This window comes from Canis lupus, chromosome 9 (assembly GCF_011100685.1).
Source record: "Canis lupus familiaris isolate Mischka breed German Shepherd chromosome 9, alternate assembly UU_Cfam_GSD_1.0, whole genome shotgun sequence".
Lineage (NCBI taxonomy): Eukaryota > Metazoa > Chordata > Mammalia > Carnivora > Canidae > Canis > Canis lupus.
The window spans coordinates 48,254,046-48,281,501 of NC_049230.1; the positions used below are offsets into that span (position 1 = coordinate 48,254,046).

At 61.1% G+C, this 27,456-nt stretch overlaps 2 protein-coding genes across 22 annotated transcripts in view; both read left to right on the top strand.

Moving 5' to 3' along the window:
* The window catches only part of PNPLA7 (patatin like phospholipase domain containing 7), a 64,663-nt gene extending 48,368 nt beyond the window's left edge, over window positions 1–16,295 (top strand). For 4 of the 5 annotated variants that reach the window (XM_038548592.1, XM_038548595.1, XM_038548593.1 and 1 more), the window contains 14 exons: window positions 2,067–2,130; window positions 2,277–2,445; window positions 3,437–3,619; window positions 4,353–4,471; window positions 10,253–10,409; window positions 12,309–12,425; window positions 12,589–12,658; window positions 13,401–13,517; window positions 13,974–14,122; window positions 14,519–14,671; window positions 14,789–14,899; window positions 15,318–15,402; window positions 15,603–15,706; window positions 15,876–16,295. In XM_038548592.1, the coding sequence (XP_038404520.1) occupies window positions 2,067–2,130; window positions 2,277–2,445; window positions 3,437–3,619; window positions 4,353–4,471; window positions 10,253–10,409; window positions 12,309–12,425; window positions 12,589–12,658; window positions 13,401–13,517; window positions 13,974–14,122; window positions 14,519–14,671; window positions 14,789–14,899; window positions 15,318–15,402; window positions 15,603–15,706; window positions 15,876–15,965 (1,688 nt within the window). In that variant the 3' untranslated portion in view covers window positions 15,966–16,295. The remainder of the gene's footprint in view (window positions 1–2,066; window positions 2,131–2,276; window positions 2,446–3,436; window positions 3,620–4,352; window positions 4,472–10,252; window positions 10,410–12,308; window positions 12,426–12,588; window positions 12,659–13,400; window positions 13,518–13,973; window positions 14,123–14,518; window positions 14,672–14,788; window positions 14,900–15,317; window positions 15,403–15,602; window positions 15,707–15,875) is intronic. The other variant, XM_038548594.1, reaches the window with a different exon arrangement.
* Window positions 16,296–16,962: 667 nt separating this feature from the next.
* NSMF (NMDA receptor synaptonuclear signaling and neuronal migration factor) lies at window positions 16,963–25,401 on the top strand. Of its 17 annotated transcripts, none has more exons than XM_038548599.1 (16): window positions 16,963–17,215; window positions 17,625–17,686; window positions 18,343–18,849; window positions 19,892–19,967; window positions 20,731–20,736; window positions 21,019–21,111; window positions 21,807–21,883; window positions 22,295–22,384; window positions 22,863–22,987; window positions 23,214–23,297; window positions 23,377–23,410; window positions 23,488–23,558; window positions 23,650–23,729; window positions 23,833–23,935; window positions 24,159–24,234; window positions 24,316–25,401. In XM_038548599.1, exons 1-16 carry the CDS (start codon window positions 17,145–17,147, stop codon window positions 24,411–24,413), a joined length of 1,653 nt encoding a protein of 550 aa, XP_038404527.1. In that variant the 5' UTR covers window positions 16,963–17,144; the 3' UTR covers window positions 24,414–25,401. The 17 variants fall into 17 exon arrangements, with proteins under 17 accessions (XP_038404527.1, XP_038404530.1, XP_038404531.1 ...); XM_038548602.1 differs by having other exon boundaries at window positions 21,807–21,859; XM_038548603.1 differs by having other exon boundaries at window positions 21,043–21,111.
* Window positions 25,402–27,456: the final 2,055 nt, after the last annotated feature.

Sequence of the window (27,456 nt, forward strand, 5' to 3'; positions counted from 1 at the left end):
ATCATAAAAAAAAAATAAAAAAAAAAGACTTGTTTTATTGGGCAGCCCCGGTGGCACAGTGGTTTAGCGCCGCCTGCAGCCTGGGGTGTGATCCTGGAGACCCGGGATCAAGTCCCACATCGGGCTTCCTGCATGGAGCCTGCTTCTCCCTCTGCCTGTGTCTCTGCCTCTCTCTTCGCTCTCTCTGAATGAATAAATAAATCTTAAAAAAAAAAAAGACTTGTTTTATTGCCTAAACTAGAGTGTGTATGTCCTAGAGAATGTCTAGGGCTTTGTCGTTTTCAAAATGAGTTCTGGGGAGCCAGCGTGGCGCCCCAGGATAGAGTCCTGGACTGTGTAGGCCCCGCAGGGCAGAGCGTACGATCTGGGTGGATGGCGGGGCTGTGGCTTGTACTCCCCAGGGGCTCAGAGTTAGCCTGTCGGTGTGTTGGCCATCAGGATGCCCTCTGTGACCCGCCGTCCAGGCCCCAGCCCTTCCCTGCCACCCAGGGTGGCTCTTCACGTGGCCTGGGCCTGTTGGCTGCCAGCACTGCATGCAGCTTGGTCTCTATATTTGATTTTTTACTCTTTTAATGATGTCTTCTGACAAACAGTTCTTATTTCTGACGCAGACCAACATAGCCATTGTTTTCTTGTATTGTTACTGCTTTTGTTGTTCCTAATGGAAGATAGCCTTCTACTCACTCCGTGGTGTTAGCTTCCCTTCTCGCTTTACAGTCCACTGGGCTGTTGGTCATGGTAGGAGGGAGAAGTCAAGATTGATTTTGTCTGTGGGATTCTTCAGGACTCAGACCCTCCTCTAGAGACATTGCACCGGGCCCGCTGCTGTGCTGACACCTTTGCCGAGAGCCAGGTGCCCGTGTGTAGGTGGCCTTCCCTTCTGGAGGAAGATACAAGGCTGATAGCCATTTTCTTTATCACCTGAAGGTGTACTTCCATTTCCTCAGCTCCCACTGTTGGGGGAGGAAGCTGTCTGGCAGCCAGGCCGCAGTGCGTGTTCAGGCCAGGCAGGCCGGGGCAGCAGCCTGGCTGGATGCCCAATTCAGCTATGCCCCGCAGAGCCACAGACTCAAGCATGGCTGAGCCATCCTGTCTGCTCCCTGTGCTGGACATGCCCACCTGGCCTTAGGCAGCCCCTCCTAGTACTGGCAGGAGCTGCAGCCCTGGTGAGAGCCCAATGTCCAGGCCAGGGTGTCTGCATGGGAGGTAGGTGCCAGTGGGCAGGTAGAGCCCAGCCTGGGGTCCCTGAGGGCCTCAGGGCCAGATCACATCACTGCTGTGCCCAGCAGGGCTCAGCCTCTTCCCGTCAGACTCCTGCAGGTGGCCCATGAGAGTTTATGGCCAAATATGCAGGCCCCCAGCAGGACAGGCCGCCAGGATGAGCCTTGAGAGGAGTTGCTTCCCTGCACTTGAGTTGGAGGCACCAGTCCGTGTAGGTGCCCCACCATCGTCCGCCACAGCCCATTCTATGAGCCTCTAGGAAAGCATGTATGGGAGTATAAAGAAAACTCCCAGGGCTTCTGGGTCCTCTCTGGCTCAGGCTTGCAGGTGCCCATTGGCAGTCTCCAGTGCACACGAGCCCTTGGTGACCTTTCTGCAGACTCTGCTGCTGGCATTCCCGGTGAGGCAGGCCCTGACCCCTGTGTCTATGTAAGCATCCTAGAGGAAAGGTGCACGCTGATTCCAGAGACACGAGATGTGAAAAGAGGTGCATTTCCACATGGGTGCATCCATCAGTACACCACATTGAATCCAGATGGCCTTGCTCATCTGGGTTGGGGGATTGTGCAGGCTGCCCTCCCCAGCCCCAACACGCACACGCAGAACCTCAGGGTTGCAGAGATCTGAGTCCTTCCTGGGCAAGCAAGGGGACAGAGTCAGAGAGCTGCCCCAGTGCCCGTTGAGCTCTTGAGCTGGTATAGCCCTCACAGCACCGTGCGCAGCATCCGCTCCTGTACCACATGGCCTCACTGTGCAGAGGATCCCCTTCGGGGGACGGAGGGAATGCTTGTCCTGGGTGGTGGGCTGCCAGGATGGTTTTCTGTAGTTCATGTTTGTGTTTTCAGGCCCTGTCCTGCTACTGACCAGCGACAACATAAAACAGCGCCTTGGCTCTGCTGCTCTGGACAGGTACCAGCCTCTGTGTGGGGACAGCTGGCAGCAACCCGCACGTCTGCTGCATACCTGGCACCTGCACTCCCTGCATCCCCTGGTGTCGTGCTGCCTGTGCCTTATAGCCCTGTGTCTGTGCGTACTCTGGCATCTGTGTCTTCTAGTATCCACGAGTACCGGCTGTCCAGCTGGCTGGGGCAGCAGGAGGACATCCACCGGATTGTGCTCTACCAGGCAGACAGCACACTCACACCGTGGACCCAGCGCTGCATCCGGCAAGCTGACTGCATCCTCATCGTGGGCCTGGGCGAGCAGGAGCCAACGGTGGGCGAGGTGCGAGGTGGGCTGGCAGCGGGTAGGGCGAGGCAGGGCTGCAGGCTGGCAGGTCCTGCTTGGGACGCCTCTCATCACACCCCTCTGTCTCTCTGTCTTTTCCTTTGAATGAAATATTTCAAGAACCTGGGAAAAGACAGATAATCAAAGTCCACACCCACGTATCTGATCTGCTCTGCGTGTTTTGGAAACATTTTGCTGTATTTACCTCTGGTGGTTTTAGCACAAGGCAGGGCAGGTGCCCTGGAGCAGCCCCAGGGGGCTTCTTGTGAAGCTGAGTCTTGTGTTTTACTATGAACGTCCACAGCACTGTTTTTCAGGTCTAAATTTGATAAAAATAGTGTCCTATTTTATATCACTTTGAAATGTTCTTTTTTCCTCAACACTTAGGTGTTTAAGCTTTCTCCACATAGTTTCACTCGTTTTTATGGCTGTTTAGTTTCTTATTTGTAAGTCTCCCCACCCCCCCATCTGTTCTCAGCTGGGAAGTTGCATTGTAGGCCCACTTTGTTTCCAGCTTCAAGGGTGTGAAGTATCGGCTGGCCGTCCTCTCAGTGCAGTTACATTCCCCAGTTCCTTCTTCTCTGACCTGGGGGCAGCTAAAAATTACCCATCTCTGAAACAGGCTCCTCTTCTGTGGGACGATGGAAGGGACAGCGTGTGCAGATACATTATTTGAGAAGGTCACAGTGTGTGCCCATAAGGTGGTGTCAGAGCAGCCGACGAGAAGGGGTGCCTACACCACCCGCGCGCCCCCGCAGCTCCCCATGGCCAAATGTACCTCCCCAGTGTGAAGCAGGCACATGTCCCAGCAGACCCCAGGGTCATAGCCTGAAGCCAAGGGGCAGAGCTACTGCCCAGCTGGCTCACAGGAGCAGGATACCACCTGCCAGGGCCCTGGCTTCCACCCTTCTGCCTGTGGGGCCTCTGACTGCCCAGCCCCAGCCTCCGCCCCATCCTGCCCCAGCCCTCAGGCTCTGCTCTCCTGCAGCTGGAGCGCATGCTGGAGAGCACCGCTGTGCGCGCCCAGAAGCAGCTGGTCCTGCTGCACCGGCAGGAGGGGCCCGCACCCGCCCGCACTGTGGAGTGGCTGAACATGCGGAGCTGGTGCTCTGGCCACCTGCACCTCTGCTGCCCACGCCGCGTCTTCTCCAGAAGAAGCATGCCCAAGCTGGTGAGGTCCAGGCGCTGGACTGGCCCCATGGGAAGTCCTGGCCTCCCCCACTTGCTCTGTGACTCAGTAGTGCATTTCCTCCCTGTTCCCTCTGTGGGTCTCTGTTGTCTGAGCTCCTTGGGCACTGGTGGGGGCAGCTTGCCTCTCGGTAAGCTCACACTTACTTGAGCTTAAGCTCTGGGAACAGGACCTGGGAGGTCACTGATGTGGCCGCTGTCCATCAGCAGGTGTCCATCTATGGGGTCATGGAGGGGAGGCCTGACAAGGACACACTGGCACGCATGGACCTCCACTGGGAACCTGGAGGGAGAGTTGCGGGCAGGGGAGGTAACCAGAGCCTGCCAAGGGGCAGGAGGGGAGCCTCCTCAGCCCAGGGGGCTTGGGGCCAGGTGCCCAGAGGCTACCCGCATGCTGTGGCCTGCCTGGCCCCACAGCTCAGTGGGCAGTGTCCCTGCAGTGGCATCTGTGCCTGGAAGCCCATGCTCTCTGCTATGGTGGGGTTGGGGCTTGGTGTCCCTTTGGGGACAGCTCTCTGGGGGCTCTGTGGGTGGGTGACCCTGCTGCCCACACTGGCCCATCACCCATGTGCCCCAAGGGCCTCCTCCCAGGCAAGCCTGGGCACCAAGGAGCTGCTAGGGTCAGTATGAGATGGACATTGCTGCACCTGGAGGGGCTCTGGGTCTGGAGTGGGACCGCAGCTGACTGTCTGCTGACTGCTCCTCCCACCCCCCAGGTGGAAATGTACCAGCGCGTCTTCCAGAGGCCCCCGGATCGGCACTCAGACTTCTCCCGCCTGGCTCGGGTGCTGACTGGCAACGCCATTGCCTTGGTGCTAGGAGGAGGGGGGGCAAGGTGAATTCCCACCCCAGCCCCACTGTAGCTGCTAGCATGTGTGCTTGTGTGTGCTTGTGTGTGCATATGTGTGCGCACGCATGTGTACATGTGTGTACACATGCATGGGCATGCTGATGAAGAGGCCTCTGTGCATGTCCTGGGAGCAGTGTCTGTAGACAGGCCCAGCGCATGGCCAGCTGGTTTCCGCATGGGGTACAGGTCACAGCCAGGGCCTTCTGTCGGCTCTCCCAGGGTGTGATGGTTGCCCATGTGGTCAGGCTGTGTCTTTGCTAGAAGTGCCTGCTTGTCTGCCAGCCCTTTGTGCCACCTCTGAAAACTCTGTTCTTATCCTTTGCCAGTCTTTCCATTGGGCTCCGGGTGAGTTTCTTTACATTTTAATATACTTTGTAGAGTCATGGCCTGACATGCTTGCAGACCTAGTGCAACACCCTCGGTTCTCTGGGCTGTTGAGTCCCATAGAGGACATTCCCCTAAATGATCGCTGCCCTGTGTCTGTCACTCGGGCACTTGCCACCTTTCTCCTGAACTGAAAGAGGAATGTACTGGAGCAGTACAGCAGTACAGGAATCTCCTGGAGCAGGAGAGCAGCAAGGGGACCCTGCAGGGAGGTGTGTGCAGGTCCAGGTCTTCTGCAGGTGAACCGGATGCGCATGCAGAGGCAGAGCAGTGCCCCCACATCTGAGTTGGACCCCTGCGCCTCAGAGGGAGGGAGAGAAGGCAGGCAAGGGGCACCTGCGCTGGGTCCTGGGCTGGGGGTGCCCTGTGGGATAGAGTTCCTCATGCCCCCTCCTCTCTGGCCAAGTTCCCGAACCTCCCGAGCACCCCGCACACACACCCCACCCTCCCAGCCCTGCTGCTGCACTGGCCTCTCCCTGGGGCTGAGGAGAAGGTGCCTGGCTCAGCACCTCCCCATCCCAAGAACATCCCCCCCAGAGTGAGCTGAAGGAGGGAGGGGCTCGGCAGGACTGGAGCCCCTCAGCAGTGCCATGGGAAGGCTCTCCGTGGTCTCCTGCCTGTGGAGCCAGACCCGTGCTCACACCTGGCAAGTCACGGTGCAGCCTGGAGGCCAAAGAGGAACCAGACGCTCTGCTCTAGGAAGGGTCAGGACCGTGCGGAGGAGCCTGTCTGAGCCCACTGACTGCACTCCCTACCTGGAAATCACTGGGGCCTGCGTCTGGCCTGAGTCCCTTATGGCAGGAGAGCGAGGTGCGCACAGCCCTGGCCTGGGTGGCGCGGCATGAACACTGCTTGAGCACCCAGTGATCCCAAATATTCTAGTACCTGAAAGCAGCCAGCAAGCCTGGAAGACCTGGTGACTTGCCCAATGTTGCCAGACTGAAGGGGAGACCAGGCCACTTCCTGGGGACTGGGACACTGAGCTGGCCCAGACCTGACCCTGGTTTGTAGGCTCAGCAGCGTGTTTAATGAAAATTTAGTTTTTGTCAAGATGATGCTTAGTTTAAAAGCCACGTGCCCCCCCCCCCCCCCCCCCCCCCCGCCCAAGGCTATCCTCTGCCACCATCCTCCGCCTCCAACACCAAGCCCAGGCCTCACTGCTCACCTGCATTTCCAAGCAGCATTTCTGTTCTGTTTGTTTGGCTCTTTCAGTTTTAGATGATTGAGCCCTAGTATATCTGTCCATCATCTGCCTGCCCACTATCTGTCCATCTCCCTGCTCGCCACTCACAGTCCCAGCTGGTTATCACTGGGTCTCTTCCTCCCCCAGCGCTAAGTCAGTTTGTTGCTATGTGTCCCATGTGTCCTTCCTTGTGACTGCCATTTGCTGTTTCTGGGGTGTCACCAGTTGGCACCCAGACACCCTCCAGCACTGGAGCGTCCATGTGCACACAGCCATCCAGGCAGCCTCTACTTCCCTGTGTGGGACCACCGCCCCCCCCAACTCCCGCCACCTCAGGGATGCTGGGATGCCATCTGGAGCTTCCCTTCACTGTTACCTGGGACCTCGAGTTGTACGTCCCATGTTCAGCTCCATTTCCTGGACCCCTCATCTCCCTCTTTCCTGACACATTCCTGATCTGGGGCGTATTCCTTAAGGGATGTTTGGGAAGCAAAAGTTCTTAAAAACCCTGCGTGGCAGGAAATGCCCTTGGCATCAGTTTGGGGGGGAAGCCAAGATGGAAGTCATGTCCCCTGAGAATGTCTAGGGGTCCTGCTGTGGTGTTTGGAGCCTCTGGCACTGCGTCATTCCTGAGGCCTGCCTTCCCTCCGGAGGCTATTCCTGCAGGGTCTTGGCCACTGCCTTGGGGCAGGCCATCCATCTGCTTCGCTGGGCGGGCTCCAGTGGCCCTTCCAGATTTAGGAGTCATGGACTTCAGGCCTGGGGATATTCTGTGGTGCACCCCACGTGGGCTGGCCCTCTGTGCCCAGGGCTCCCGTGACAGGCACCCAGGCGCTCCCTATCTCTCCCTCGTTTTCCATCTGTCTTTTTGTTCTGCTTCTCTGGTGATTGTTCTCAGATGGATCTTCTAAAATATTTCTGACGTCTGAGTGCTTTCTCCCTGGTCTTCCCTCTGAGTGCGAGGCTGGGAACTCAGAACAGGCGAGCAGGTGCCTTGCTTGCTGGCCCTTTCCACTTGGCTTGCTGCCCCGTCCACTCCACAGGCAGCTGGGTTTTCAAGGGGAAGTAGGTGTCCCTGCCATGGGGCTCCATGCAGCCTGCACCTGCGTACCGTGTCAGAGGGCGTCTCTCTGGGGCTGACGATGTCATGTGCTTGGCTGGGCAGTAGCTGCTCAGCCGCACTGACGTTCCCTCATGTTTAACGGCTGGTGTGTCTCTCGTCTCAGGTTCAGAGGAGTGGTTTATGCAGTCTGGATATGAGCCTTTTGCCAGATATACTTATTGCTAATTTTCCCTCTCCATCTTTGACTTTTCATTTTCTCCGTGGTATTTTTTGGATAAATAGTTTTTAATTCTGATGAAGTGTGATTTTCCATTTGAATGGTCATTGCATCTGGTGTCCTGAGTGCCCTGGCCTATGCCAGGGTTACCAACGTGTCAGCCTTCCCGGCAGCTCTGGGAAGCAGCATGTCCCTTCAGCCCTGACCCACCTCATGTTTCCTGTGGTGGTGCCAGCAGCTCTGGCTGAAGGCTTGCCCTGCCCCGAGGCCGTGTGTCACTGCGTGGCTCCGGTGTGACACGTCCATCCTTCCTGACACCACCACCACCCGTCTCCACCGCGTCGTGGTGAATCTTGACTTCAGGCGCTGCAGATCCTTCCGTGTGTTTTTTGCCTTTTTCAAAATTATTTTTGGCTCCTCTAGGTGCTTTGCATTCCCATATAAATTTTTAGCATCAGCTAAGTATCTTATGGGATTTATTTTTTCCTGTAGTAAATGGCATCTTTTAAATTTCAGTTTCAAAGCGTTGTTGCCAGTACATAGAAACACAACTTATATTTGTACATTGATACCGTATCCTATAGCCTTGCTAAATTCACTTATTCTAGTGGCTTTTCTATAAAAGATTTTTTTCCCATTTCCTATATAAAAGTCATATCTTTTGGGAATTAAGGCAGTTTTTCTCTTTCTTTCCAAAATATGCTTATGTCTTTTGTTCTTTTTCTTGCCTCGCTACCCATGGAAGGGAAAGCGTTGGCTTCTGTCTCTGACTGTGGCGTTGGCTGCAGCTGTTTGCAGGCGGAGGCCGTGCCCTCTGTTCTCAGCTTGCTGGGGGAGCATCTGTACATCTGTTGAGGTGCTGAACTAACATTGGGTTTTACAGGAGAACTGACCTCGTGTTCTGGGGACAGACCGACTTGCCCACGATGTGTTGTCCTGTTCCTGTATTGCCAGACTCCCTTTGAACCTGAGTGTGCTTGTCTGTCCTTGCTTGAAATGCATGTAAGTTTGTGTGCTGGCTTCAGAGTTCTGTTTTATTTCCCCCTATTTTCTGAAGGGTTTTATGTAAGGTTTGTGTTACTCTTCCTTAAATGTTCAGTAGCATTCACTAGTAAAACCATCTGGACATACAGTTTTTTTTGTGAAGATTTAAAAATGAAAGGCTCAGTTATGTTGATGGTTATAGTACGATTCAGATTTTCTTGTGTCAGGTTTGGCTAGTCACGTTGTTCTAGGAATGTGTCCATTCTGTCTGCATTTTCCTACTTACGTGTGAGGTTCACACCTACCCATCATGTTTTAACTGGAGTATCTGCAGAGTAGCCCCTCTGCACGCCCGACACCCCTGCCCTCTGAGTCCATCCTCTCAGCTCTGTGTCTTCTGGTTCCTTTAATGTCCACCCTTCACTGTGTTATTTCTGTAAGTTGAGTTGTTTGATGTAAACCGTTGTTTTTCCCCCCAAGTCCTGGGGAGTAGGCCCTGCCCTCAGAGGACGGGGAGGCCAGCCCCCTGCCCCTGGGGAGGCAGGTTGCCTTCTGTTCTCAGGCTGCTCCCAGGTATCTTGCATCTTGGGTTTCCGGGAATATGGGAACAGTCTTATTCTGGTTTGTGCTTAGACTTGGTCCTGCTCCTTCAATGTGAGGCTTGAGGTCGAGGTTGGTGCCTGCAGACCAGCATCTCTCCAGGCTCTGCTCCTGCCCACTACCCTTTCTGGGCTCCTCCGCTGATCCTACACATTCTCTCCACATGGACGGACAGCCGTCCCATGGAGCAGTCTTCCTGGCCACCCAGAGCACCCTGACCCTCAGCCAGCAGCTTCTGCCCTGCATCTGTTCAAGGGGTGCCCTGGGTGTGCCTGGGCTGCTACTCCCCTGCTGAGCACATTCCTTGTACCAGATGCCATATCTCTGCTTCGCAAGTTGCCACTTGGCCCCATCCTAGACTTTTCAGTTTTATCCCCAGGGGTCAGTCTTGTCTTTAATTTCTGGAATTTTGTTTTAGGCTTATACATAAGTATTCAATTTTTTTGTGGCAATATTCAGTATTTTCTTTGAATAGTGTTAAAATATGCATGCTGTAAATCTAGTTTTAAATATTTTAAAATGTGAAATTGGGTGGCGTCAGGTGCATTCACAGTGTTCATCACTAGAACTTTCCATCTCCCTGCACTGAACCTGTGCCCCGACCGCCCCATTCTCCACTCTGTCTGTGGGTTTGACCCCTCCAAATCCCAGCGTGAGGAGAGCCCTCGTCCTTCTGTGTATGGCTTCTTTCACTCAGCATAAGGGGCTCCATCCGCCCCCATGGTGACTTCATCAGGATTCCTTTTCCTCTCTAAACCAAGCAGCATCCCTCACAGTGTATGAGGTGCTTCGCTGACTCGTCCACCCATCGGGCACGCAGACCCTGGCACTTTCTGGGCCCAGCTGCTCTGTGCCGGGTCGTGGGCCCCTGGCTCCCTCTGGGCCCACCTCTCTGTCCTCCTGGCCGTGGCCACGTGGCCTGTTGTCCTCCGGCTGCTCCTGACGGGCACCATCTATGAGAAGGCTCAGGTGATGGCTTCGATCTGACCCTGGCTCCCCGGTCCCTGTGGGGGCTGCTCTGGGTGCCCTCCGTCAGCCCCGGGGCTGCTGCCTCGAGGGCACTGATCAGGAGCCCTCCTGGTGGGCCATGGTATGTTGGCCACCCTGTTGAGTCTGCACATAGCCTGTTGAGCTTTGCTGCTGCTGAGGCACTGAGAGGCACCCCGGTGGCATCCACAACCCCCCCCCACACACACCCCGACTAATGCAAGAGGTGGGCGCTGAGGAGGAGGGGGCGGCTTGGGACCACTGTCTCGGGCGCCTTTTGCCAGCACATGCAGGATTGTGTGCCTGGCTACAGTGCTCACTCCTGCTCTGTGCTCCTGGTTGGCGTAGAGGCTGTGCCCAGGTTGGCATCATCCGGGCCCTGGCAGAGTGTGGCATCCCTGTGGACATGGTCGGAGGGACATCTATTGGGGCCTTCATGGGTGCCCTGTACTCCGAGGAGCGGAACTACAGCCAGATCCGGATCCGGGCCAAGGAGTGGGCTGAGGTAAGGGGCCTCTGCTGTCCACAGGGCCAAGCGCCAGGCCCCTGGTCGCAGTTCTGCAGGGCCCTGGCTTCGGGTTTGTGGGGTGGTCGGGGGTGAGGAGCCCAATGAAGTAAAGATATCAGTGTTGGGGGTCGGCTCTGGGTGGTGCCTGGTCTTAATTTTATAAAGGTCACTAAGGACAACGTGGAGAGGTTGGCGTCATCAGAAGGAAAGGTTAATGGCACCTGTAGTCCTGCATCCCACAGGGGAGCACCCATGCCTGCGAGGGGCAGACAAGAGCCAGGGGAAGGCCTAGGCCAGAGCCCTTATTGGGGTTTCTGCAGGAAGGGAGGAGGGCAGGGTGAGCAGCTTCCCATGGGTTGGGGTGTAGGGCTGTTCCCAGCTGGCCTGACCCTGGCTGATTGCGGCAGGGGGTGAGAATTTGATAAAGCAAGTCCAGGTGTGGGCTCGGGACCGCTATTTGCGAAGACTCCCCAGCGGCGAGCTCCTGCCTTTGCTAAGCACCAGCCAGCTCTGCAGCAGCAGTGGCCTCTCCCGGGGTGCAAAGACCCCCATGCAAGGGCCCCAGGGACAGAGAAGGTGGGGGGCAGCGAGGATGGCTGGGAGAAAGGGAAGCTGCCCACTGGGGCAGCTCCATGGGTGGAGTGGAGCATGGTGAGGTGGAGCATGGGGGGAGCTCACTGCCACCCTGTGATGTGGTCTGCACCTGTGGCTCCCTTGTTCTCATGGAGCAGGACAAAACCCTGGCTAAAACTCAGCAGGGCCAAAAGTATTCGAGTTTTCCTTCTAGAAAGGAAGTTGGTCCTGTTCTGTAGCAGAAGCTGTCAGAGCAGGTTCTGTGCCCCACCCACGTGGCCCCGCAGACACTTCAGAGACACCCCTCAGTGGCCACTCCATGAGGGCTCCAGGGGCTAACGCAGCTCGTCACGAAGGGTGGTGTCAGAGAACAGGGGGTGGGGGCCATGTGCTTCAGCCTCAGCGTCAGCTGCATCCGCTGCAGGTGTGGGCATGGCCAGGGGCTTTGGGCCTGATTGCCCCCATTGTCCTCGGTGTGCCTTGGGCCAAGGGACCCTGCAGAAGGCCACTCTACAAGGCAGGCAGGCTGTCCCTCTCTCCCTACCTGTCTACAGGAGCCTCTGGTCTCTTGCCATGCCAAGAGCCACCAGGTGGCCTCTGCAGGCTCTGTGGCACTAGACAGGGGCTCCTTGAGGAGTGCCTTGCTAACTGCAGAGGACCCTGAGTCGCTGCACAGGTGTTCCTCTGCTTGTCCTGTTCCTCTCAGCGTGAGCATGTTGGGGGGCAGCTCACCCTCGGCTGGGGGCCCTCCCTGTGTATGGCCTGTGTTCTGGGCTCTTCTGTCTCAGCTTTTGTTTGCACAGAGGCAGAGGACCTTCCTCTCCATCCCTGCCCCTTAAGAAGTCAGGCAGCCTTGAACCCAGGCGTTCTGGGGGCCAGGCCAGCATGGCCTGCCCGTTACCTGTCCTGCTCCTTGCAGGTCTCAGTGGCCCCATCTTCACTGAGTAAGGGTGGGCCTCAGTCCCACAGAGAGAGAAGACTGGGGGCTTTGGCAGAAAGGGCCACTGCTTCCCAGACCCTGATGAGAGCCGTGGTGGGATGTGAGCTGGGGCGGGGCAGCTGGTCACTCACCCACCAGTGTTGCCCTGGACTGAGCTTTGTCCTGAACACCCCCCAGACCCCCACCTGAACAGGCAGTGAGAGCCAGGTGTCAGTGAGCATCTTCACAAGACCTCCAGGCATTCACTCCCCCCAGAGATCCCTCAGGATGCTGTGTCCCTGCTCCCTTTCTGGGCCCCATGGGATCATCCAGGGCCTGTGCCAGCAGGTGGGGGGGTGCCCCTCATCCTCTGCAGGGTTCTCATGTGTGCCCTGCCCACTCAGGACATGACATCCATGGTGAAGACAGTGCTGGACTTGACCTACCCCATCACTTCCATGTTCTCGGGAGCCGGCTTTAACAGCAGCATCTGTAACGTCTTCAAAGACCGGCAGATCGAGGTGCTGCCCCAAGCAGGGACCATCCTGGGGAGCCCCAGCTGGAGCCCACAGCCAGCCTGAGCCTGACATGTGTCTGGACACTCAGCATCCTCCCTATCCCCTCAAGCCACTGGGCCTCCAAGGCCGAGGGGGGGCCCTTCTGAGTCCTGCCCTCCCCTTGCAGGACCTGTGGATCCCCTACTTCACCATCACCACGGACATCACAGCCTCGGCCATGCGGGTCCACACGGATGGTGAGCGCCTCGTCCTTGGGTTCCCTTCATGCAGCCCCAGGCGTGCATGGGGCACAGCCCCTACTCGGGGCAGAGTGGCTCAGTGGAGGGGTATTGAAGCCCCAGCACTGGGGGGCAGGCAGGCAGAGAGCCTGGTGGCTCCATGAACCAGAGGACACACCAGGGTGACCCAAGGAGGCAAGAAGCTCATGGAGACCTGAACACAGAGAGGAACTTGCTGTGAGCATGAAAGAAATGGGCAGGGACATCACCAAGAGTCTGGAAACACCCAGAAGCCCAAACTAGACACAGGTGGAGATAGCTGTGTGGGCCGAGAGCAGAGAGGAGTGAGGCAAAGGGCACACTCGGGGCACCTGTCTATGCCTTCAGATCAGCAGGTTCTGGGAGACGCGGGCTGGGCCCCAGGAGGCCAGGGCATGGCTGGCAGCCAAGGGCCCCTTCCAGGCCAGAGTGGTCTGGGAGCCGAGTGCATGTGTCTCTTTGGAGGTGAGTGGGACAGGGGTGCTCACAGAAGGCTGTGGCCAGCCCTGTGTTCCCTCCAGGGACAGAGCCTCCCTGTAGAGGAGGAAGAACAGAAGGTACGTCTGTCTGTTCAGGACAGGTGCCGTCCAGCAGACTTCAGGACCCCACATTTGCAGGGCTCTGGGGGTAGAGGGCAGGGACCCACTGTGGGCAGCGAGGGCCCCCCTCCTGCCCCTTGGCAGGCTCCAGTGACCTCCCCCATCCCCCAACTCCCTCACAGGCTCCCTGTGGAGGTACGTGCGTGCCAGCATGTCCCTGTCAGGCTACATGCCTCCCCTCTGCGACCCCAAGGATGGACACCTGCTGATGGATGGCGGGTACATCAACAACCTGCCAGGTACCACCGCCAGTGGGGGTGGTAGCACACATTGTCCTCAGAGTGTTCTGGGGGAATTACAGGGCTCAGGGGACCCAGAGAACACGTGTAGGCACAGACATGCCCTTGTACACATGCTTGGGCACTGTGTGCTCCCAGCATATGGCTGTTTGTCAGCTTAGCAGCGCCCAGGACAAGGGCCAAGTAGAGGAGCTGAGAGCAATTAGGTCCCATCTGTGCCCACAGCCGGAATTAACAGTCAGAAAGTGCCAGGTTTGTTGTGGGTGAGGCCCCTCCATTGGGCACACCTGTCACCTGTTGGACGGTTCTGAGGCTGCCCCTCTTCGGGCCCAGGAGTGACACTAGAGACAAGACCCTCTGGCCCTTGCAGGCTGTACCCCGTCCCTGCTCCAGGCCCTGCTCCGCTGGGGCTCTGCATGCCTGCCCTGGGGGGTGACCAGGACTGTCTTCCACCAGCGGATGTGGCCAGATCTATGGGGGCAAAGGTGGTGATTGCCATCGACGTGGGCAGCCAGGATGAGACGGACCTCACCAACTATGGCGATGCACTGTCTGGGTGGTGGCTGCTGTGGAAGCGTTGGAACCCCTTGGCCACAAAAGTCAAGGTCGGGGGCATAGCTGTGCCCAATGCCCAGGCTGCCAGGTGTCCCCAAGGTGGACAGCGTGGTGCTGCCCACACACCTCCCATGGGCGGAGGAGGGTTGTAGTGCATTCTGGCCTCCAAGGCCAACGGGGCTGCAGTCATTTGCTCACTGTCCTTGCCAGGGATCCTGCCTGGACCAGCTCTGCAGAAAGGGGACAGGCCAACTACCACCAGGATACATCTCCAGGAACCCTGGCTGGGCGCCTACCCTCCTCCCAGGCCTAGCAGAGATGTGCCTCCCTGTGGGAGAGGGGAGGGAGAGGGCCAGGGCACGAGACACAGGCAGCTGTGCCCCTACGGGGTTCCCGGGGCCATGTGGGGACTGCAGAGCCACGCTCAGATGCTGTGATGGCAGCAGGTGTTGAACATGGCAGAGATCCAGACACGCCTGGCCTATGTGTGCTGCGTCCGGCAGCTGGAGATGGTGAAGAACAGCGAGTACTGTGAGTACCTGCGTCCCCCCATCGACAGCTACAGGACTCTGGACTTCGGCAAATTCAACGAGATTTGTGTGAGTGCAGCTGGGCTGTGGAGGGTCTGTGGGGTCTAGAGCCTGCCTGCCCTCACTCCTGGGCTCAGAAGTGGGGGCTCCTGACGCTTGGTCCCGGGGTTGCTGGTGTGTGTGCAGGAAGTGGGGTACCAGCATGGGCGGACAGTGTTTGATATCTGGGGTCGAAGCGGTGTGCTAGAAAAGATGCTACAGGACCGACAGGGGACAAGCAAGATGACAGCGTGTGACGTGAGTGCCCAATTTGCGCCCCTGCTTCCCTTCTCACCTTCTGGGACTAGTCCTCTGCCTGCCTCGATGGGCCTGAGACATGCAGGGCGGCCTGTGGTACTTCAGCACACCCTCTCAGCCGCTCAGGCCTCTGGCGCTAAGGGCGGGGGTGGCCCTGTCGGGGATACCTCTTAGCCTCTCCCAGAATCCCTTCTTTTTGCCCCCCTTTGGCTCTATGCTGCTTGTGGTGGAAGAGGATAGGGGTCTGCTCAGGCCTCTGCTCATCTTCCATGCCCCTGCCCCAACTCTAGGGGTCTGGGAACCTCAGCAGGCTGGGATCATAGAGGCTTGCAGAGAGGGGGCTGTGGGCCTGGCCAGGCAGCCAAGGGCTGTGGTCTGGGGGACCAGGCCACATGTCTCCTCCATCTCGGCCCCCCAGGTCCTCACCTGCCCCAATGCCTCCTTCACTGACCTTGCTGAGATTGTGTCACGCATTGAGCCCGCCAAGGTAGCCACAGTGGATGGTGAGTTGGACACTCAGGACACACACCTGCATAGCTGAGGGTGGTGGTAGCCACGTCTCCTTCTAAGCCTTGACACGCCCGACAAGCTGCCCTAAGCCGCCAACCTCCCTGGACCTCCTAAGCTGCAGGGGACACCTGGGGCACCATGGCATGGCCCCTGCCCTCAGGAGTCGATCAACATGGCCCTCCCCTCTGCCCAGATGAGTCTGACTACCAGACGGAGTATGAGGAAGAGCTGCCAGATGGCCCCAAGGACGCCTATGCTGACTTCCAGAGTGCCCCAGCCCACCTGGGCTCAGACTCGGTGAGCTGCCCAGCCCCACCTTTGCCCCTAGGCTGAGTCAGCGTTCAGGGCTCCAGGCAGGCATCTGCCCCGTCCCTGCTGCCCTACGGCGGTGCAGAGCCAGACAAACCTGGCCCAGGTTCAGCCCTCCAAGCTCACTCCCCATTTATATTGTGTGGTCTGCCTCCAGGAGGACGAGCCCTCGTTTCGGCATCGGCGCCCTGGTCTAGCTTTGCAGAACTGTCCTGGGACTCCTGCTTCCCCTAACACTCTGACCTAGAAGTCTCCACTTGGATGCACCCCACAGCGATGTGTGCCGCAGGCCTCCTTCAGAGACCCTGGCTCCTACCGCTCCTGGGAGGAGCTGCCAGGAAGACCCGGCAGGGGTCCAGGGCCCCATGCACCACTGAGCCCAGCATATCAGGCTGCTTTGGGTGGCTCTGGCCTGCGTGCGCCGGCAGCTTGTGGTGGGGCGCCGGGTCCTGGCACCCTCTGCACACACAGCAGTCCCCAGGGCTGTGCCCGCCTCTTCGGGGCTCCCAAGGCCTCTGAGATGTTGGAGCCCCTGGTGCATCCACTTTGTGTGTCAATAAAGGTAGATCTGATGGTGTGTGGACGTGTCCGTCGTCAAGGCCCCTGGGGCAGAATGCAGCACGACGGGTCCCAGTGGAGCCAGGGAGCAGCCCTGGCCCCCATCACTGCTCCACCGGCGGGCGGGGGCACATTCATGAGTGTGGCCTCGCCTGCTGTCCTCCGAAGTCACCATGTGGGGACCCCAGGCACCCCTCTGCTGGGGCTTGGACCCTCCAGCAACCACTGGCCAGACAGGCAGGACACCCTGGGTGCGGCCTGGGGCTGAGGCGCCCCGAGCTGAAAGGCGTCCCCGCCTGATGTCTCGGGCACCTTTCCCGCGGAACATGGGCTGCTCTCCTAGGCTGTGTGCCGCCCATGCCCGCTCAGGTCGTTAAATAGCGCCACGGAGTGCTTTGTACAAAAGAAGGGACAGCTCTGGCCCTACCCTTGGGGTCCGCAGCCCCCGCAAGTCTCTGGGGGGCAGGGAGACCCCTGGCCCGACGGCCCAGGACCTTGAAGCCAAGTGAGCCTCAGCCTCAGTTTCTCTGGTTCCCACCACCCCCGTCGCGACCTCCCCGGGGGGCGGAGCCACCGCCCCAGTTCCCTTCGGACGACCCATCGGGCCCCGACGTCACCCGCGGCCGCCCCCAGGCATGACGTCGTGGGGGGCGGGTCGCCTCCCAGCCCCGCCCTCCCGTGACGTCGTGGTGGGCGGAGCCGCCGCCCCCAGCCCCAGCCGCGCTCTCCCCGTGCGGCGGGACTCGCGGACGGCCCCGTGCGGCCATGCGGGTCCCGGGCCGGAGCCCCGGCGCGGTGCGGCTCCCCCGGCGGAGGCGGCGGGCGCGGGGCGCGCTCTGAGGCCGGGGGATGCGCCGCCGCCGCGACCATGGGCGCCGCCGCCTCCCGGAGGAGGGCGCTCAGGAGCGAGGCCATGTCCTCGGTGGCGGCCAAAGTGCGGTGAGTGCGGCGGGCCGGCCGCCGGGGCTCAGCGCCCGCGCCCTCCCCCGCGGCGGGGTTCGCGCCGCGTCCCCCTCCCCCGCTCCTACCCCCCTCGGCGCCGCTCCCCTCCCAGACCGCACGACGCCCCCCCCACGGAGTGACGGGGTCTGGACAGAAGGCCGGCCTGGCCCCGGCCACGCTGCTCTGGGACCCCAGGGCCTCTGGAACTGCCACCTGCCAGCCCTGCGGTCTCTGGGGGTGGGACCGCACGGCCTGCCTGGGGTGACCCCGAACCCCCGCTCGCTGGTGCCCGGAGCCTGAGTGGGGGTGGGAGTGGGGGTGGGGGTGGGGGCCCCAGGCTCCGGTGTCGGGGGAGTCCAGAGGGGCCTGGGTGTACTGACGGCGCACCCCGCTGTCCACCCTTCAGAGCAGCCCGAGCATTTGGCGAGTACCTGTCCCAGAGTCACCCTGAGAATCGGAATGGTGCAGGTAGGGGCTCTCGAAGAGGTGCCAGAGGGGTGGGTCTGCAGCCCCGCCCCACCCCTACGACCTAGGGATGCTGTCCGGGCCCCGGGCCAAGCGCCAGTCCCAACCCTTGGGCTGTGAGTTCGGCTGCTGCCCTGCTGGGCTGGCTTCCTCACGCCCCCTGCCCTCCCTGGCCCAGAGCCCCAGGAGGAGCTCCGAGTCACTCATCACCATGGCACCCACCCAGCCTGGGCCGTTGGCATGGCAACAGGCCTCCTGGCACCCCCAGGGCTGGCACCGCTGTCTCTGGGGGCCAGCTGGTGGGGGGGAGGGGAGAAGTTGGCACTGGGCACACGGGTGCAGTGGTAGGCTGGGAGGTGGCCTGTTTATTCCTGTCCACCCCTGTCACCCACAGGTAGTACAGCTTGTCACCTCCACCCACACACACCCAGGGCCTGGGGCCCAGGTAGGAGGAGGGTGGGAGTCTCTGAGAGAAGTGCGCAGCTCGCAAACACCTTTTCTGAGGATGGCTGGGGCGTGGGATTCGGGCACTGGGGCTGGAGGGCAGCTCCCTCCACTGCTGGGCCAGGCACTCGCTGGGTGTTCTCTGCCCTCGCGGCACCAGGAGGGTGGGAGGGCAGGGCCAGAGGACTGCAGCTCACCTGCTGCCTCTCCCCCAGACCACCTGCTGGCGGATGCCTACTCTGGCCACGACGGGTCCCCCGAGATGCAGCCTGCCCCCCAGAACAAGCGCCGCCTCTCCCTCGTCTCCAACGGCCGCTACGAGGGCAGCCTCTCAGAGGAGGCTGTTGGTGGGCAGCCGGCCAGTGAGGGCCCCCAGCCCCGTGTGTACACCATCTCTGGGGAGCCGGCCCTTCTGCCCAGCCCGGAGGCCGAGGCCATTGAGCTGGCTGTGGTGAAGGGGCGGAGGCAGCGGGAGCGGCACCCCCACCACCACAGCCAGCCCCTGCGTGCCAGCCCGGGGGGGAGCCGAGAGGACGTCAGCAGGTCCTGCCAGAGCTGGGCAGGCAGCCGCCAGGGCTCTAAGGAGTGTCCTGGATGCGCCCAGCTGGCCCCTGGTCCAAGCCCCTCCCCTCGGACCTTTGGGCTGGACCAGCCACCTCTGCCTGAGGCCACCAACCGCCGCAAGAAGCTGGAGAGGATGTACAGTGTCGATCGTGTGTCTGGTGAGGGCAGGCCAAGGGGCGAGGGGTGGGTGCTGGGTTTTGCTGGCGACAACCACTGTCCAGGTCGTGGTGTACAGGGTGCTATGCAGCATTAAGTCAATCCAGGAGTGCTTCCTGCAGGAGGGGGACCAGGGGAATCTTGAGGATTGAGCAGGCACAAGACATGGTTTAGTTAGATCAGACTGCCTCTGGGGAGGTCTGAGGACTCGTACCTGCCCTGGGTCCCACTCCCCTCAGGAAGCACATGGCCATCTGAGCCTGGCCTGCCATCGGGCACCCCCCAGGATGGCTGAGCTGTTGGGAGGCTGGTGCACCCTGGAGGCTAACTGTGTCTAGAGGAGAGCTCTGTGGGACAGCGAGCAGCCCCCCTGCCTGCTGGCCCTAGGTCACTTCCTGAGGAGCAGGCTGCCAACAGCTGAGTCCCCACATCATCCCAGGTTGCCTTCTGGGCTTCATGTCAGCACAGCCTGGGCATCAGCATGGCCTGGGGTATGCGCTGCTCACCTCAGACTTCGTGCTCCTCTGATGGACACAGCAGGAGGCTGGGGCAGGGGTGAGGCTGAGAAGGAACAGCACGCCCTCCTCCACCCTATAGGGCCCATAGAGGTCCTGAGAAGGGAGGCCTCTACCCCAGCCCTCTTGGAATGGTCCCAGGGCATGGAGGGTGCAGGCAGCAGAGCAGGCCCCAGAGCCTCCGGAGGCTGCAGCCCTTGTCCCCCCTCCCCCTCCCTGCCTCACCAAAGGAAAGCAGAGTAAATCTTGGCCCTGGGCACCTTGGACACAGGCTGTGCTTCCAGAGCAGCGCTCCTCAGCCGTAGGCAGCCCCGGAGAGAGCTCAGCAAAGACCATCGTCACGAAGCTGCTGAGCTGTCTTGGCTTCAACAGCTGAGCAGGCTCATTGCCTGATAGCCCCTGCCAGTGTCCGCCCACCTGGGAGAGGGTTAGGAACCTGGTGCCCTTCGTCCATGGGTTTTGGCAGAGCAGGTGGGAGTACAGGCTGTGGGAATTCCCAGCCATCCTCACCACTTGTTTTATCTTGCAGATGACGTCCCCATCCGTACCTGGTTCCCCAAGGAAAATCTCTTCAGCTTCCATACAGCAACCACAACTATGCAAGCGTGAGTCATGACCTGATACACAGCCACAGCCTGGACCAGGGGCCTCCTCTTGGAGCTCGCTGCTCAGGAACTACTGCCATACCCTCATGACCCCAGGCCCACCTGCCAGATGTGACCCCAGTGCCGAGGAAGGCAGGGCTGGCCGCTCTGCTCCCCGAGCCCCCCAGCTGCCTCTCCATGCCCCCCTGCCATGGGCCTGTCCTCTGCTCTCCTGGCACTGGAGAGCCCTCATGGTCTTCCCCGGCCCTCACGGTCCTCAGGGGACTTAGCCTAGGACTGCAGCTGCTGCAGGCACCAGTGGCAGTGATTGTTCTAGGCCGCTGCCTCAGCTCAGCTCCCCAGACAGCCAATGACCTGTGTCCTGTACGCACCCCAAGGGGCCACACAGCAGAAGCCCCCTCCCCCGCTTGGGGCCTTTGGCGCCGTCTCCGTGACACATAGCTGGGTTTTCTAGAGAGGCACCCCTGGCTGCCAGGCTCCCTCCCCTTGTGCTACCCAGGGGGGCCCACCACAGCTCTCAGGCTGGCTGGGGGCAGCCCGACCACGTCACAGCACCTGGTGGCACAGGCCAGTGACCTCCGCGTCCACTGCCCTTTTGTGGGCTTCCCACAGCATAGCTAGTGCGCTGCCCATACTTGGTGTGCGAGTGAGGGACCCTCAGAGTCAATGACAGGGAAGGCAGTAACCGGGAATCTTGGGGGCTGCAGGGGTCGTGGCTCACTGTGTCTTCTCTCTCATGCTGCCCCTCCCGCCGCACCTCCAGCATCTCGTAAGTACCCTGTGGGACCTGAGCCTGAGAGCACCGTGGGGGACAGCCGTCCCTGGGGGAACCCTCCCAGCCCCCAGTAGGTTTGGGCAGGCCAGGGACAAGGGCGTGTTGTGCCCCAGCAAGCACCAAGGCCATGGCAGGGCCTGCCAGGTGCCGGGCGGAGACAGGGTGAGACAGGCCAGGACCCTTCTGCCTGGCCCGGCGCCCTGGATGCCCCTCCAGGCCCTGCGCTCATGTCTCTGTCCCCACGTCTCGGTCCCTCCTACCTGCGGCCAAGGGCAGTGCTGACTCGTGGTGGTTTCCCAGGGTGTTCAGGGGCTACGCGGAGAGGAAGCGCCGGAAACGGGAGAATGATTCCGCGTCTGTAATCCAGAGGTAGGGCCTGCCAGCCACTCGCCACCAGGGTCCGTCTCTTGTCTGTGCTGGTCTGGCCTGGACCCACTGGGCTCTGGCAGACCTGATGGGGGAAGGGCGGTGGCGACCACTGGCCTGGCCCTGCTCTGGGGACGCAGCAGGCAGGAGAGGTCGTGTGACCTGGGCCGCCGGGCCTGTTTTGGGGGGTCCGTTGACAGCCGGCTAGCCCACCCATGTCTCTCTCTGGCCTTTGAACCCCAGAGCTGTGGGGTCAGCAGCAAGCCCCACCTCAAAGATGTGACCAGAAACCTTGTCCATCTTGGACACTGGACCCTGGCTGGGCACAAGTCTGGGGGCAAAGACCCGTCTCTGAGGTGGCCCAGGGACACCGGCAGGGAGGGAGTCTCTAGGCTGCACACCTGCCTGGGGTTGGTACAGGCAGCTGGTCTGCCCTGAACACTGGGAGAGGGGTCGTGGGCTTCGGGGGTGGACAGTGGAGGTGCGGGGCTGGGAAGGCATCGGTGGGTCAGGGCTTCCAAGGGGGCAGTGGGCAGGAAGGCACAGGTGCAAGGATTTCCATCCCTAAGGGGTGCAGGCAGGACCTCGGGCGACATCAGGCCTGGCCATGGACAGTAGTGACAAGCAGAGGGCATGGGGGGGCTGACCACCGCCCCCCACCCTGGCGATCCTCAGCAGCCCCCGTGTTTCTTCCCCAGGAACTTCCGCAAACACCTGCGCATGGTCGGCAGCCGGAGGGTGAAGGCCCAGAGTAAGACCCCGGGCAGGTGGGCAGGTGGGCGGCGCTGCTCTCCACCAGGGCTTCGCGGGCTGCTCGCTGCTCCTGAAAGACCCCCGCAGTCCTAACCCCCGCCAGCACCCTCCTCCCCGCTCCAGCACCCGCCCCCCTCCATCCCCTCCTTGGAACCTGGCTCTTAGGCTCCGCCTCTGGCTCCAGGCCCCACCCCCAGCCCCTCCGCACGGTCCCGCCTCTGGCCCCGCCCTTGGCCTCTGACCACCCCCCCTTGGCCGCCCATTTTCAGCGCTGGCAAGTTCGGGGGCACCGCTAACCCTGCTCGCCCTCCCTGGGCCATCAGGGGGCATCCTCTGACCTTCCAGGTCCCCAGGGGGTGGTGGGGTGGCCCAGGTCGGCCCGCCTGATGACCCTGCTGACCCCGCTGCTGACCCCGCTTTGCTCTCACTGCAGCGTTCGCTGAGCGGCGGGAGCGGAGCTTCAGCCGGTCCTGGAGCGATCCCACCCCCATGAAAGCCGACACTTCTCACGACTCCCGAGACAGTAGGTGCCGGCGCAGGGAGGTCCCCTAGGCCCCCAGCCAGCTCCTGCTCTGCACAGGGCCGACCTCCTGCCCCGGCAGCTAGGCTTGTGCGCTTCCGCTCTCTGAGCCTCAGTTTACCCCCTCTGAGGTGGGGGCGCTGGTACCACCGACCTCGTGGGCAGGGTAACTAAGGGCAGGGCTGTGTGCTGCACCAGCTCCAGGGCGCCGAGCGGCCAGGGCTGCACTGCCCACTCCATCCAGGGCACCCACTCACCCAGCTTCACTGGCCTCCCCAGGGTCCCCAATGCCACAGCATCCAGTGGCAGTGTTGCCAGGCTACTGGTGGCCTGTGTTGGTCTCTCACCTGCCCTGGGTGCTGGCTGGCCTGAAGGACCCTCCAGGAGCCTTCAGTGTGGGCTCTGTCCACCCCGTGTCTGCGGGCTGCAGCTGGGGGTACTGTGCTGCTCTGCAGTCCTGGTGACCCATCCTGCCCCCCAGGTAGTGACCTGCAGAGCTCGCACTGCACCCTGGGGGAGGCCTTTGAGGATCTGGACTGGGAGACTGAGAAGGGCCTGGAGGCTGTGGCCTGTGACACCGAGGGCTTTGTGCCCCCCAAGGTCATGGTGAGGTCGGGCCGTCTTTGCCCTGTTCCTATTCCAGCCGGTCCTGGGCTGGTGGGGGCGGGGAGTTCCTTTTTCTTCCAGGAGCCCAATTGGCTCTACCTGCATGTGATACAGCCACAAGGCCTCCCAGCAGCCTCGAGGGGGATGGGGGGCAACCTTGGGGCCCTCCCACGACCCGGGGCTCCCAGGCAGCTGGGCCCTGAGCAGCTCCCCACGCTGTCTCCAGCTCATCTCCTCCAAGGTACCCAAAGCTGAATACATCCCGACCATCATCCGCAGGGACGACCCATCCATCATCCCCATCCTCTATGTGAGTACCTCTGCCCCTGGGGCTGGGTGGGCTGCTGCCCGCAGGGCTCTGACCCCCATGTGGCCTGTATCTGTTTCAGGACCACGAGCATGCGACTTTTGAGGACATCCTGGGTATGTGGCCTCCAAGCCCCCCAGTGTGTGGGAGGGAGGGTCCCTGGGGAACAGAGCTCACACTGCCCCCTCCCTAGAGGAAATAGAGAAGAAGCTGAATGTCTACCACAAGGGGGCCAAGATCTGGAAGATGCTGATCTTCTGCCAGGTGGGGCTCGGGCTGTGGGTGGGGGCGGGGTGGGGGCAGTGATCGGGCACTCTCCGTGTGCGCCCCAGGGGCCAACCGCCGTCTCCTCCAGGGTGGGCCCGGACACCTGTACCTGCTCAAGAACAAGGTGGCCACGTTTGCCAAAGTGGAGAAAGAAGAGGACATGATCCAGTGAGTGGGCAGGGGGGCCACCCCAGCCCCTGCGTCCTGGCCCCCCATCCTTGCCCTGGGGGCCTGGGCAGAGGCCACCTGTGACCCACGCCTCCCCTCACAGCTTCTGGAAGCGGTTGAGCCGCTTGATGAGCAAAGTGAACCCAGAGCCAAACATCATCCACATCATGGGCTGCTATATTCTGGGGAATCCCAACGGGGAGAAGGTACAGGGATGCCCCCACCCCACCCCCCCGCCCCAGACCCTGCCCTGGGCTTGCGGACAATCCAACCCCCCTAACCTCTCATTGGTCATTCTACCCTCCTTTCTTTTTTTAGCCCCCAGGGTCCCTTGTGCTTGATCCCCGTGGGGGGTCCTGCTGCCCCAACACTGTCCCCCACCCTCTCCCTCCCCCATCCTGAACTCATGGCCCTGCCCTGCCCTTCCAGCTCTTCCAGAATCTCAGGAGCCTCATGACCCCATACAGGGTCACCTTCGAGTCCCCATTGGAGCTGTCAGCCCAAGGTGAGTTTCCAGGCTGGTTGGCAGCCTCAGGTCGCATCCGGGAGCCAAGGCCTGAGTCCTGGCCTTTCTTCTTCTGCCCAGGGAAGCAGATGATCGAGACCTACTTTGATTTCCGGCTGTACCGCCTGTGGAAGAGCCGCCAGCACTCGAAGCTGCTGGATTTCGAGGACGTGCTCTGAGGGCCAGGCCTGCACCCGGCTGCTCCCTTGGACTAGTGGCTGGGGCTGGGCCGCGTGGGTCCCAGTGTTCACGGCCTATTCAGGGCACCCTCAGATGTCCCTCAGGTTCCCTGCCAGGGGGTCTGGCCCTCACTGCACCACGGGCCACAGAGGTCAGAGCCTCGGCCCACGCAGCCAGGGGTTGCCCGGCAGCCAGACGCTGATGGGGCCTCAGCCCTGTACCGGGCAGCTCCTCAATGTGGGTTCATAGAAATAAGTGCAATTTTCACACCCCCAAAACAATTCGAAGGGAAGCAGCATTACTAGTTGAATAGTTCAGTGCTCTGTTACCAGTTATGGTGTAGACAACCCAGTCCGACATGTGTTCAGGACCCTCTCTGCCCCCAGCCACCCCCCAGCCCTGCCGTATTTGATCACCAGCACCAGGGCGGCCCGTCTGTGGGGCAGTGCTGCCCGGCTCTCCGGCCTGGCTCCAGCCCTGGCCGAGACCCCGATGGTTTGCGCTTGTGCCCTCTTGTACCCCCTGCTTCCTCTGACCTCAGCCGCACCGGCCCAGCAGGGGCACCTGGGCAGTGGTGGAGGGGGCAGGCCTGCGCTGCCCTGGAGGAGGTTCTGGGTTGAGCTGGGTCCTGCCTGCTCCCCAACCTCCAGCAGCCGCCACCCCAATGCTGCAGTGTGGCTCAGCTCTCGCCTGCCCAGGTCTGCAGCACTCTCCCAGTGCATAGGGTTCCGCGGGGCGGCTGGGCTGGGTCCCGGGGGGCGGGCACCCCCACAGCTCTGAGCAGCCAGTGGACTGCGGGCCTGTGGCCTTTCTGGGCCAGCTCTTGTATATAGCTGGGGCTTGGGGGCAGGCCCCCCTTCACAGAGCCTGGGTCTGAGGACACTTGGCTGTTCCCTCAGCAGAAGGAGGGGCAGGGGTGTGTGCTGGGCTCTGAATGATGTACGATATATCCCTTAGAGTGACCATTAAACCTGACCCTCCGCTGCGGCTGCCGCCTCAGTCTCCTCTCTCAGCACTGTCCACTGTCTCCAGGGGGCCAGGAACTTTGGGGCCTCCTGGCCTGGGGTGGCTGCCTGCACACCTCTGACTGGACACAGAGCTGGGGGGCCCCAGACACTCCTGCTGAGGGGCATGCTCCACAAGAGGGTCTAGCCGTGGGGAGGGTGAGCTCCTTCAAGAGGGGAGGGCAGATACCCCTACACCCTGCCGCCCCAGCACCAAGCAGAGGGGTCCACACACCCCTTAGACCCCCTCACGTATGGTCAGCGTGACCCTAGGACCAGCTGGCCGTGCTTTGCTGGCTGTGCCCAGTGCTCTCGGCCGGGTCCCCCATGGCCCCAGGATGAAGCAGCAGGTGCTGGGGGCCAGGAGGAGTGTGGGAGCCGAGCAAGTGGGCAGCTGATGTGTAGGTGGCGACGGGAGCAAGTGAACCCATAGGCACGTGGACCAGGTGCTATCCGTGCTCATGTGCTGGGCTGTGTCATGTGCAAGGTTTCAGTGCCTGGGCCCTGAGCCCTGATGCAGCCGCCCTGCTCCCCCCACCTGCAGCCTGTGTGGTGCTGCCTGGCTTCCTGTCCATGGGTGTCAGTGCCTGTACAACCGTGAGGCTGGTGCTCCCCTCATGACCCAGTGGCCTGCACATTGTGTGCAGCCCTCACCTGGGACCCGCTGGAGCCTGGGTCCTTGCCCCTTCCTGTCCCCTGTCTTCTCATGGGCCCTGAGACACCTCTGCCTTGGTGTATGCCCCCTAGGGTCCCCGGGGAAGGCAGAGAGGGGCAAAGGTTGGCCAGCAGGTGACTCTAGGGCTCACGGGCAAATGTGCGGAGGAGACACCGGGGGAAGGTGGTGGCAGATGGGGCCGAGGCTGGCCGGGGTCACGGCTGCACCCCCCGCAGCAGTGAGAGGCAGGGGTGGAGGTGGAGGGTCCCCCACCTACGTCCTGTGCTAATAAGGAGAGTAGGGCAGCCGATGGGAAGCTGGCCAAGGGCATCCAGGGGCTGATAGGCATGTGGTCCATCAGGGACCCCATGGGAGCCAGCGGGGGGACACGGCCTTTCTTGCCTTTTGGTTTGGCACAAACATTAGGATACTTGGTGCCCAGTTCTGGTGAGTGGGCGGGAAAGGTCCCATGGGTCATTAGAGCATTTAAGGAAGGTAGTCTGATGTGGGGCATCTGGGCCTCTGGCCCTTGATCTGGGCCCAGGTCATGATCCAGGTCAAGCCCTGCACGGGGCACCAAGCTCAGCGGGGAGTTTGAGGTTCTCCCCTCACCTCCTCCCCTGCCCCCTGCACACTCACTTCACTCTTGCTGTTTCTCTAATAAAGCTGAGGTGCGTGCATGTGTGGCTCCCGAGCAGCAACCCCTGCCATGCCCCCCTGCCCCACAGGCAGACGCCCGCTGCCCTGGTTTGCGCCTTCGTTGGGGCCAGGCTGGGTCATACACTGGGCTTTCCCAGAAGCAAGTGGTTCCAAAGGGCCGTTGATCAGGGGGAGGCCTTCAGGCTTTGTCATAGTGAACAGGGGAGTGAGCAGCAGTGAAGGGAGTCCTGCTCCCTCACCCTGACCTGTGCACCCTCACAGTGACCCGAAGACCTGGCCTGGGGATGGTGCTCGTCTCTCCAGATGGCATGGGCACTGCTGGCCTCCACCCTTGAGGCCTTGCTCAGGACATGTGGGCACCCGGCCTGCCCCTTTCAGGCCCTGCAAATGGGCGCTATGGTAGGACACTGGGACCTGGTGTGCTAGGGGGGATGACCTGAGGGGGGGCGCAATTCCTATCCTGGGAGGTAGAGGAAAGGAGCTGTCCATATAGGGATGCACGCACGCCTACCCACGGGGTGGAGGGGGACCACGGCCAGGACATGCCCGCTACACCTCCCCATTACCATCTCCAGCCTGGCCTCTGTGCAGGCCCCTCAAGCACCCCTGCCAGCAGCACGGGGCACCTCTGCCTCCCCTGGAACTCTCTGGTGCCCCCTCATCATGACATTGAAGCTCGCACTTGGCACCACCACCTGCCCCCCCGCTTTTGGAAGGGACACG

Bases quoted from the DNA above. Each gene is read 5' to 3' on its own strand.
- NSMF (XM_038548599.1), top strand. From the start codon at position 17,145: ATGGGCGCCGCCGCCTCCCGGAGGAGGGCGCTCAGGAGCGAGGCCATG. The intron at 22,988-23,213 runs GTGAGGTCGGGC...CGCTGTCTCCAG, and splicing joins TTGTGCCCCCCAAGGTCATG to CTCATCTCCTCCAAGGTACC. The intron at 23,411-23,487 runs GTATGTGGCCTC...CCCCCTCCCTAG, and splicing joins GACTTTTGAGGACATCCTGG to AGGAAATAGAGAAGAAGCTG.